This window comes from Puntigrus tetrazona, chromosome 10 (genome assembly GCF_018831695.1).
Source record: "Puntigrus tetrazona isolate hp1 chromosome 10, ASM1883169v1, whole genome shotgun sequence".
NCBI lineage: Eukaryota > Metazoa > Chordata > Actinopteri > Cypriniformes > Cyprinidae > Puntigrus > Puntigrus tetrazona.
The window spans coordinates 5,426,925-5,439,055 of record NC_056708.1 but is presented as its reverse complement, the minus strand read 5'-3'; the positions used below and the strand labels follow the sequence as shown (position 1 = coordinate 5,439,055).

General features: G+C 38.7%; 1 protein-coding gene across 3 annotated transcripts in view; it reads right to left on the bottom strand.

Moving 5' to 3' along the window:
* The window catches only part of kcnn2 (potassium calcium-activated channel subfamily N member 2), a 34,754-nt gene that overhangs the window by 7,381 nt on the left and 15,242 nt on the right, over window positions 1-12,131 (bottom strand). The window contains exons 3-7 of one of the 3 annotated variants that reach the window (XM_043250805.1): window positions 11,628-12,046; window positions 10,768-10,909; window positions 10,583-10,693; window positions 8,497-8,624; window positions 1,619-1,630 (exon numbers count right to left, since the gene is read on the bottom strand). In XM_043250805.1, the coding sequence (XP_043106740.1) occupies window positions 1,619-1,630; window positions 8,497-8,624; window positions 10,583-10,693; window positions 10,768-10,909; window positions 11,628-12,046 (812 nt within the window). The remainder of the gene's footprint in view (window positions 1-1,618; window positions 1,631-8,496; window positions 8,625-10,582; window positions 10,694-10,767; window positions 10,910-11,627; window positions 12,047-12,131) is intronic. The other 2 variants (XM_043250803.1, XM_043250804.1) reach the window with 2 other exon arrangements.

Genomic DNA, 12,131 nt, shown 5'->3' with positions numbered 1-12,131 from the left:
AGAGGCTCCCCCGGGCACCTGCTGACCTTAGCGTCTGAGAGCTCTCGCTCGCTCACGCCGTCTCACGCCGAGGCATCGAGCTGTTTGGGTTTCTTTCTTTCTCCCCGCGTGCGCTTTCTTGCAGTCAGCCTGATTCACCACATGCTGGTCTGGGCCGCAGTGAAACAATGCAATCGTTCCTAGCAGCCGAAGCAAACGTTACACCCCGTTTGCCTCGCTGCGTAAGCTTCAGAAAACCGTTCAGCATGCTGAGCTAAAGACGTGGGGAAAACGTCCATTACGACTGGCAAAATTCGAAGGCCGGCCGATTGGCATTACGACTAAGGGCTTCATTCGCAGCGTTAACCGGTCATCCAAGTGGGAAATGAAGGGGTGGTGGTGGTGGGGGAGGGTGGGATATGCAGAGACAGATGTTGTTTCAGGAGCAACTCAGATTCCATGAGCCCAAAGATGCAAAGGTGAGAAAGAGCTGAGAAACTGCATGTAAATGATAGGGTTTCAGGAACGGTCATCGTTCGACTCATGGAAGCAAAGTAAAGTTTTTAATCAGTGGCTGCCTGATTAAACGTCCCAAATAAATCACGTTCATGCAACAATGGAAAGAAAACACCCTCTATCATTGATAACTGAAATTCATTGGATAAAATGGTCACGTATAGTCGCTTCAGTTGGTTTATGTAGGTGCTGGTTATAGGAAGGTGCAGCTGAAAAGTGGCTAAAATGCTAATTGAGTGAATTTCACAAAATCTCCAGGTCGCATTTCAGCTCAAAATCTGAAAGTATTATAAATTCATTCAAATCAAAACAATTTATAAAAATGAATATCTATAATATGAAAAATCTAAAATAACTGAAATGTTATTTTATTATATTTTATTCAAATTTATTTAGCTTTTGTCATTATTTTCATCGTAAATTAGCACAACTGATCCTTACATGTCTCTGCATTTATCTTATTTTAGTATTTTTTAAATTCCGATTGCTCTAATGTAATTTTTTTTAATCATTTAGCACAATCACAGTATACAAATACTTTACATACAAAAACATTTAAATGTTTTCTACAAGTTTTTTAATTTTTTTACGTTACACATAAATATACACACACACATAATTTGGCACTATATTACTGAGAATTGGCAGAAAATGTGCTTAACTTTAATTGCGCTAATAAAAAAATACAAATAAAGCTGCGCCAATGGCCACTGACTTCAAATCATGACTCGAGGACCTTTTCAGATCCTGTTGTCATCGTCAACTGTAAAAATACACAAATATATTAATTCAATTTTATTTATGTGGATTTTGGGGTGAAAGCCTGGATGTTTTTGACAAGTTTCATGAAAGTCAGCTAATTAGCAATCGTGTTAAATCAAAAGTTACATTTATTGTCTCTAATACTCCCTTTGTTAAGGAAATTAATTACACTGGAAAAAAACATAAGTATGTGGAAACTTTAAATCATGCTTGGTATAGTTTATAAAATGCTGTTGAATGAATGAATTTCACTTATCAAATAAGGGTGTGTACATTTTTTTTGTTCTGCTCATTAGATAGAAATACAAGCTCTCATTTGCATGCACACAACAGATCTGTATCTAAAGGTGAGGCGAAGACTTACTTTCGAGCTCTATTGCATTGTGTTGACACAAACAGGAAAAAAAGGAAACATAAAATAGACAAATGAATTATCACAACAGTTAAAATGTGGCATGGTTATTCTGTTCAGATCTCTCTGAAACCTCCATCGACGCACACAGTCATCGGGTGAAGGTTCCGGAACATTCTGGAAACATTCCATTCTGCTCCGCCCACTGACCGCCATTGTTAGGCTTACCAAACTACACGCTATTCATAATTCACAGCTAGCCTTTTAAAAAATACTTTCTTGCACACAAAACCAAAGAAACATTGGCTAGATTGACCACATCTGTCATTCAGCAAACAAACAGCAGTCTTCCATTTTTTATCCATATTACTATTCACTTTTTTTCAGATATTTTCAGACGGTTTCCAACAAAGCATGGAATGTTTCCGGAGATATTCCACCCCTTAGCAGCATTAATGCTAACAGCTTACATTTACATTTAGTGGTGGTTTCTACCGCATATCTGACGATACTGCTGAACGGGCGCTAGAATATTTAGCGTAATTGCTTAGGGTTGCTAGGTGGGTTCTAAGACATTGCAAGTGATTGGAGTTATCTTTATAGTTGTTGTCTAATGCGTGATCAGGCATTTACTAAAACACGAAGCTTCACCACCAAACTCACGCCATAGGTTGGTGCGGAGGATAACATGCTAAACAAGTGAATAAAACCAGCTATTTTGGGAGCGTCGCAAATCTGCAATGTTTGCATTCTTAGAATGCAGACCCTTAGAAAAAGCAGCATCTTATAGAGCGCATCAGATTTGGTCTCTTTCTGTCCTTCTTTAACGCGCCAGATGCGCTGTGTGTCAGTCTTGCGCCACTCGTTTAGTTAACGACACTCTGGCCCGAGAGTGCCGATCTTACGTACCCTGCTGTTGATTAAAGCAGGGGGTTGATGGCACAGCAGGTGGTGCATGGGATGCTGCACACAGGCTTGAGTTACAGCTGGCACCACCCACCCCCTCCTCCCATGCACGTGCAAACCACGGACGCTCTCTCCCTGTCCCCAAAGCCGCTGTGCTCAACCTTGGCCGTGACGTGCCACCATCATCATAGCCCTGTCAACAGCGCATTTGCTTATCGCAGTCCGGCACCAGAGGACAAACAGACCTCCAAAAACAAGACGTGTTCCTTATTTCCTGTGTGGCCTCGGCATACGTAGGGCATCTAAAACGTACCTTGGCCTGAAGATGGCCTGTAGATAATTTCAGGCAATTCGCTATTCTAGAACTAATGCATGATAAGAACGGCCTCGATCAGTGGAAATCGATCCTAGTCGTCCTCATTATGCAAAACGGCGTGCATTCAGTGTTAAAGGACACACGCTGGAGCCATTAGTGACGACTGAGCCAACTGGGAAGTTTCAGATTTGGTCTGCGACGGCAGTTTCCTGTCTTTATGGGTTTGGAAAGGGGCCAGGTGCTCTTTAAACATAAAGAACATTGAACAGAATCAGGGGGAGCGAATTAAAGTAGAAGATAGAAAAGCACAGCCCTGTTAAGACAGGCACTGGCTGTATCGACACTCACATATAGTCTTAATGAAGGCATGTGAACACATATACAACCATAAAAACACCAGAACACACACTAATGGTTTTACACAGAGCCGGGAGCGATTCGACCATTAATCTGCGATGTCATGTGTGTGAGCAGTAGTCTGTGGTTTATGCGTCCTGACTGAACATTAGCCCGCTCGCCTGTACTCCCAACATTGCTGCTGCAAGCAATCTCAGATTGCTTTCTTTCAGCTATGTGCCTATAAAAAGAGCCAGGACATTGTGTGACGTTACCCTCAGCGTTATTAGCTGTGATGTATCATGCAAACCACAGCCCGACGGCGTCTGATCCCATTTTGGTGCGAGAGTGAAATCAGAAGTTTGAATACATTGTCTCTCGATCTTTAGCAACTTTACATAATGAATCATGGTGATTGAGCGGTGAGGAAAAACAGATTTTTACTTCTGAACAAAAATATTCACTACCGTGATCCAAGGGTGTTAGGATGGTTGCTAGGGGTTTCAGTGTGAGGTTTCTAGCGTCCAAAAGGTTCTAAATGGATCTCTAGGTGTTGCTAGATGGTTCTGAGTGGTTACTAGAAGTTGTAGGGGTTGCTAGGTTGTACATGGTGGTTGCTAGTGGGACTAGGTAGTTTATAGGTGGCTGGTGGGTTTTTCTCTGTGGTGATTATGGTCTAAATGGTAGTCTGGGGTTTGGTAGGAATTTTATCTGTTTGCTTAGTTTGTTCGGTGTGGTTTCTATGGTCCACCTAGTGTTAGGCTAGGCTCTAAATGGAGGTTGCCTGAGATAGTCTAGTTGGTTGCTGGGTGGTTCTGTGTGGTTGTTAGGGTCTACCAAGTGGTCACTATGAATTCTAAGGGTTGCTAAGTGGTTCTGAGTGGTTGCTGAGTGGTGCTATGTGGTTGCTAGTTTCAACATGGTGGTTGGTTGTGATTTTGTGTGGTTACTATGGACTATTTAGCGGTCACTATGAATCTGAGGGGTCTGCTAAGTTGTAAATGGCAGGTACTAGTGGTTTCTAAGTGGTTAGTGGGTTGTCCTTTGTGGTTGTGTGGGTCTAAAAAAGGGCGGTTGCTTTGGCATTACTGGGAGATTGTGGGGGTTTGCTAGGATATTTTACGGGTGGTTGTTAAGCTCTATTCAGTGGTTGCTAGGAGTTCTAGGGTTTGCTAGATTATTAGTGTGTGTTGTTATTCTGTGTGGGTACTAGAGATACAGAGAGGTTGGAATGTCCAATTGCAATGTCCAATCTAGGGAGCTACTAAGTCACTGGAAAGTGATTGCTATGAAATTCTGGGTAGTAAGGATAAAGTTACTAGGTGGCTGGTAGGACATTCTGAGTGGTTGCTAGGGACTACATGTTGGTTGCTAGGGTATTCTGGTGTTTGCTAAGACATATTAGGTAACTAGTGGTGGTTACTAGGCAGTTGCTAAGTAGAAGGTAGACGTTGCTACAGTGTTCTGCATTGTTGCTACAACATTAAGGTGGTTGCTAAGTGGTTTGTCTTGGCAAATAGCACCATAGATGCAGAACAAAATGAGGGGAAATGAGATGTGAGATAAATGTTGTCTGCAATTGCGTGTGCAAAATTTTATCAATGTTTATCATTTTTTCGATTCAGCTAATTATGCTGAAAGCACATCTTTCAATAATGAATATTTGTCTTTACGAGCATGGTTGATTTAGCTAATTATAAAAGAGCAGCGCGAGGCAAAACAAACAGAAGGCATTCAATAATCTCATCTAAATTCACGAAAAGTATCTCCTCCAGCTGAAAATCACGACCAAATCTTAACAGAACAAATAAACCTTATCGCTGAAAATTATTTCGTGTTTGCTTTATAGCTAGCATTAAACCGGACACTACGCTAATGCCATAGAGCGGATGAAAAGTGGGACACAGCGATGAATAAACTTCAAATGAGGAGAGAAAAGAGAGAAAGGAAGAGAGAGTCCAACAGAAAGGCGGTGAAACTCGTCCCCTGACACCTTCATGAATAGTGAAACAGGAGTAAAGGACGATAGGATGTGCTCTCCACATCCGTCATGGTTTCCAGTTGCTTTAGAGATGCTCCTTATTCAATATTAGCTTACACGGCCCACAATTACAGCGTCAGCCATGGACTTCAAAGCCCCTTCGCTGCTTTGATACCGTTGCTTTGAGAGATACACGCTACCTGAATTTAGCTCAGTTTAATTACAATATTTCCTTAGGTCTTGTTGAAGATCATTTTAAACCTTTTGGCAAAGTGCTTTTTGAATTATGATATGCTTTTGAAAACAATTTTGTGTTTAACTCAACAATTAAAGGCACAGACACCCCAAAAAATTAAAACTCTGCTAACAATTACTCAACCTCAAGTTGTTCCAAACCTGTATCTGTTTTTTTCTTCTTCTGTTGAACATTAAAGAAGATATATTGAAGAATGCAGGTAAAAGATGAGAGGTTTCATTTTTGCGTGAACTATCCCTTTACGCTATTTCTACCACTTTTGTGACTATTTATTCTATTGATATACTATATATACACACTATTATATTGTGATATGATATTAACAAGACACTAAAATTCTGTCTATTAAAGTAAAGGTAATAATTAAATTCATGGTCAATAGTCAGGGGTGCACATAAGTGGTGCACAGGTGTGCATACTCGACCAAATAAAAAAAATTAGCTGTGTAAATGAGTTCAGACAGCACGTGTGTGTACAGACACAGCTGACAGCTGTTAATGTTCAATATCACAGTTTAGAGTGACTGACTGTAATGCTGTCTAAGATTTCTACTCAGTGAAAGTAGAAATCTAGACTATTTGCTGCTTAAATAAAGTAAAATAAATCTTTTTTTGAAATTTTAATTAAAAAAGAATCCTGAAAAAATGTACCAGGGTTTCCACATACAGACGTGGACAAAATTGTTGGTACCCTTTGGTCAATGAAAGAAAAAGTCACAATGGTCACAGAAATAACTGTTATCTGACAAAAGTAATAATAAATAAAAATTCTATAAATGTTAACCGATGAAAGTCAGACATTGTTTTTCAACCATGCTTCAACAGAATTATTTAAAAAAATAAACTCATGAAACAGGCATGGACAAAAATGATGGTACCCTAGAAAACACTGAAAATAATGTGACCAAAGGGACATGTTAATTCAAGGTGTGTCCACTAATTAGCATCACAGGTGTCTACAACCTTGTAATCAGCCATTGGGCCTATATATATGGCTCCAGGTAATCACTGTGTTGTTTGGTGATATGGTGTGTACCACACTCGACATGGACCAGAGGAAGCAAAGAGACGGATAATCCGAATGGTAACAAAAGAGCCTAGAAAGACTTCTAAAGAGATTCAAGGTGAACTTCATGCTCAAGGAACATCAGTGTCAGATCGCACCATCCGTCGTTGTTTGAGCCAAAGTGGACTACATGGGAGACGACCAAGGAGGACACCATTGTTGAAAACGAATCATAAAAAGCAAGACTGGAATATGCCAAACTACATGTTGACAAGCCACAAAGCTTCTGGGAGAATGTCCTGTGGACAGATGAGACAAAAATCGAAGTTTTTGCCAAGGCACATCAGCTGTATGTTCACAGACGAAAAAATGAAGCATATCAAGAAAAGAACACTGTCCCTACTGTGAAACATGGAGGAGGCTCTGTTATGTTCTGGGGCTGCTTTGCTGCGTCTGGCACAGGGTGTCTTGAATCTGTGCAGGGTACAATGAAATCTCAAGACTATCAAGGAATTCTAGAGAGAAATGTACTAGCCAGTGTCAGAAAGCTTGGTCTCAGTCACAGGTCATGGGTCTTGCAACAGGACAATGACCCAAAACACACCGCTAAAAACACCCAAGAATGGCTAAGAGGAAAAAATTGGACTATTGTAAAGTGGCCTTCTATGAGCCCTGACCTCAATCCTATTGAGCATCTTTGGAAGGAGCTGAAACATGCAGTCTGGAAAAGGCACCCTTCAAACCGGACACAACTGGAGCAGTTTGCTCATGAGAGTGGGCCAAAATACCTGCTGAGAGGTGCAGAAGTCTCATTGACAGTTACAGGAAGCGTTTGATTGCAGTGATTGCCTCAAAAGGTTGCGCAACAAAATATTAAGTTAGGGGTACCATCATTTTTGTCCAGGTCTGTTTCATGAGTTTATTTTTTTTTAATAATTCTGTTGAAGCATGGTTGAAAAACAATGTCTGACTTTCATTGGTTAACATTTATAGAGTTTTATTTATTATTACTTTTGTCAGATTAAAGTTATTTCTGTGACCATTGTGAGTTTTTCTTTCATTGACCAAAGGGTACCAACAATTTTGTCCACGTCTGTAAATTATTTCTGAAGAATCATGCGACGCTAAATATAGAAGCAATAAAATATTTGGTGACATAGTAATATTTTACAATGTTACAATTTTTACTGTACTTTTGATTAAATAAATGCAGCCTTGGTGAGCATAAGGGGCAACATTAAAAATATAAATGTAAAAAAATCTCACCAACCCAAATAATTTAAATAGCAATGTATATAGTCTCGTACTTTGCACTTGATACAACGTGCTTTACAAACATAAAATACAGTTTTAAATTATTTTAAAGTTTGAACACACATCTTATTTTTATACTAGACAAAGATAGTAATAAAAAAATCGGTCAGGTGGAAAAAAAAAACTTTAAGAAGTCAGTTTTTTCTTACGAATAATGGGCATCTCACCCATTTAGTGGAAGCTCATAATACAAGGTTTGAAGTGTTTCCTGTAACGTTTTACATTGTATTGCTGAGAAAAGAGTGTTTGGTCTTTCTGTGGTTTTATAACCCAACAATAAATAGGCACAATTTCGAGCAAGTATCTCTGAGAGTGGCTGAAAATAAAACATAGTGAAGAAACTGCAAACCTACAGGGCTTCAGCCAAAATGAGGTGGGTTTATAACCATTTTGCCTTTTGGGCTTCCCAAATAATCAGTCACTGGAAGAGAGTGACATTTACAGGGCACTTACGTCCTCTTTTAGATGGCCCATAAATATCAAAAGTGAGACTGATGGGGGAAAAAGCAAGTGTCCTCACTTGCGCTTTACTGAGGGTGAATTAACTCTATCACAGAAGAGCAGAGCATCAATACGACAACTGATATTAAATATCTGAGATCATCAAAACAAATATTTACCACACAAATGAATCCTTCATCAGCGACTCCTACCCTGGGCTACAGGTGTCAAACAATTCAGAGCTCAAACCGTTTAAGTCTCACTGAAAACCAGACACACACATAAAGGGCGCGTGAAGTCCTGGCGGGGACATCTTCAGATGTCTGACTTACTGGTGAATGGCTTGAAGGAACTTGCGTTGATGTTTCCTGACTTTGGCGTGGTCCATCTTCCTCACCAGCTTGGTGTTTTTATAAATGAGCCACGTCTCCCTGAGAACATTAGCAGCTGTGTTTTTCACCTGTGGGAGAGTTAGCATTTGTAGCATTTAGAGATCGGTCCCGCTGAGGCGTCTTGGGCCCCCGATGTTTGAACGTGGCTTACATGGTTAGCATAATAAGTTTCAAGATAGCAATCAGGTCTAAGATATTTTGTTCTTGTGCTTTTCAGTGCGTTAAAATAAAAGGGGCAGGGGCTCAGTGACGGGTAACTCTGTTAGAGCTTAAAAGTTGGGCTCTGGGAGTAAAATTCCCTTTTATTTTTATAACTAATTTTTAACAATAGTTTCTAAACCAGATTTGCGATGAGCTACAAGGTTGTTAATCGATGGTATATGATTTTGCTGAAGCCACTGGCCCACATTATTCAGCTTGTTTTTTGTTTTTTTTAAATAATATCAGTGTTCATTCCTATATATATATAAAATATATATATATATATATATATATATATATATATATATATATATATATATATACAGTGACATTCAAAAGTTTGTGATTTGTAAGATATTCGTTTTTTAATGGAGTTATTCCCATCAAGGTTGTATTTATTTGTATTTATTATTAAAAAGACGCAATATTGTGAAATATTATTCCATTTTACAATACTGGTTTCCTATTTTAATAAACTTTCAAATAAAATTCATTTGAATTTTCGGCATCATTACGCCAGTCTTCAGTGATCCTTCAGAAATCATTCTAATATGCTGATTTATTATCACTAGTATTTTTTTGAAACCTGTGATACTTTTTTCTTTGATTCTGAAGTTAAAACAAACAGCATTTATTCAAAATATAAAACTATTTTTATCCAGTTAATATATCCTTGCTGAACAAAAAAAAAGAAAAAAGAAAATATAACTGACCCCAAACTTTTGAACTACTATTTTGAACATACACTGATATTTTTAATTTTTTATTTATCAAAGATTCATGAATAAAAAGTATCATAGGTCCCTAAAAATATTTCCAACACTGATAATAAATCAGCATATTTGAACGATTTCTGAAGGATCATATGACACTGAAGATTGAAGTAATAATCTTAAATTTAGCTTTGATCACAAAATAATCTTTATTTTAAAGTATATTAAATTATAAAACTAATATTACAGGTTTGTTCTGTATTTCTTATTAAATAGATACAGCCTCGATAAACATAAGAAACTTCTTTAAAAACATAAACAAAACAAAAATAACTTTTGAACGGCACTGTGTATAAAACACCTTTTTATTCATCTTTTATTTAGAATTGTTTAACCGATTGTTTAATTCGATTTTGTTGTTCTCAATGGTTCATGGGATTGTAGTTCACTATAGCTCTTTCCCTCGCTAAAGCAATTACCGTACACCATCGCTTTTTTTCTTCAAATCAGTTTGTAACGATTTGGTTCACATCATAGCTAGTTGGTCCGGTTCATGTGTATCTTTAATGAAATTAATGAAAAATGATTGCCTATGAATAAAAAAATTATGGCAAATATACTTCCAAAACCAAGAAAAAAAATTGCCAGATACTAGCACTATATAGAGTTTGGTGTTAGCTTGTTTTGAAGCATTAGCATTCTCGGTCTGTGTTAGCCTACTCAGCTAATCGTAAAATAACACACTTCGTTTATGTGACAAAGCTTATCTGGCTAACCAAGTAAGCCATTTAAAAAAAATGAAAGCCTATTTCTTTAATATTTACAGCCTATTTCTCACATTTCTGACATCGTTGTAACCCTTTTTTGAGATCATTATTAGCAGTCTTCCTCTCAAAAACAGCATTTTGTGTACTTTTTTTTAAAATGTTTTGTAACTGTTCTGTAAGCAGCACGTCACCTTAACGCATTTAAACATTTTGTTTATATTTAATAAATGCAACTTATTTTCCGCTTTGCATAAGCTGGATATTATTTTCACAGGTTTGCAGGGATTAAGAATAAACGGTGACGTACGACGCCACAAGGCTCGGGTTTGGGAGTTCAAGACTTACCCTTTTTGTCAGCTGGGTGTCCATCATGAAGTTATGTACATGTTTTTCGGCTTTGGTTAATTCCAGTTTTTTTGCGACCACAGCGACCACCAAAGCAGTGCATCCGGCTCCCTGACAAAACAAACAGCCGTCTTAAGCTTTCAGTCTGAAACAAAGCCTACGTTACGCTGAGATACGCCACTTACCATGATGCCGGTGAGGAGACAGACTCCTTTCCCACAGTATGTGTTGGGGACCATATCCCCATATCCAATGGTTAGAAAAGTTATTGAGATCAACCACATGGCTCCAAGGAAATTGCTGGTTACATCCATGTTGTCATGGTATCTGGTAAGGGCAAAATGGCATTAGCAAAACAACTACAATTACTTTACGCCCTCCTATGACTGACTTAATTGTAAGCTAATCAATCAGGCGTGAAAATTGTGCTAATTGGTCTCACGTTATGCATTTAAGTAGTGTTTGCCCCACCGCAGCAGTTGGACGTGCTGTTGTTGCTGTAAGCTAATACTTAATTGGCTAATTGAGGGAGCTAGCTGAGTTGAGACACAATTGACTCGGTTTCCAAACCTATTTAACTGCTGTTTAAAAGGTTACGCAGCTCACAGAGGCTCTCCAGGTCTGCAACGTGAGAGATTTGATATCTATAGGGTTTAACAGGTTGAGAGAAAGGCAGAGCGTCTTTATCCTTTTTCTTTTTCCGAAACGATGCATTTTTAATACTTCGAGCTCGGTTTCTAGAAAATGTGAATATTTTACTTCTGCACAACCTTGCTGTATCTTGTCGTGTTGCGTGCGTCTCGCATCTCATTTTCGAAATCGAATCGCAGAGTAAACCGTGAGTTTTCAACAAAATGAATTTATGAAATTAAATTGTTTTTATTTATATTAAAATAATATTACGTATAATAAATGTTTATATTGTAATATAATATAGACTAAAACGAACACATGATACCTGTATATTTTTCAAAATAATATTATATATTCTAAAATGTATACACAAACTTCAATAATCTACTGTCAGAGCAACAAAGCGGGCCACCTTTCGCACGCCCTCACAGTCCAGGCGGCAATGATCCACAGAGAAATGGTGAACACCAGCAGCACTGTGCCGGGACAGATAGTCATGAGGGTCTTCATGACAAAGCGTGTGTTGAAGTTTATCTTGTTGAGGGCACCGATACTGCGCGACGACGCATCGGTGAACAGTTTGCTGTGCAGCAGCATGACGCGAGCGATGAGGTACAGACGGAGAAACATGGGAATGGACAGGATGATATCCACGTCAGCGTCTGTCTTGGACGGTGCGTAGGAAAAGGCGAGCCGCGCCGTCCACGTGAAGGTGTAGTTGCCCGGGATAGGGTGTATGGCGCACACCAAGATCTCCAGACAGATGAAGAAGATGCGCTCGTAGGTCATGGCTATCCTCCAGTCATCTGCAGCATTGTCCACCATGAACAGCTAGCGGCAGAGGGGAAAATGCGGAGAAAAAATTAAGACGTAAATAATTTCATCTCAAAACATAAATGAATTCAAATAAATTCAT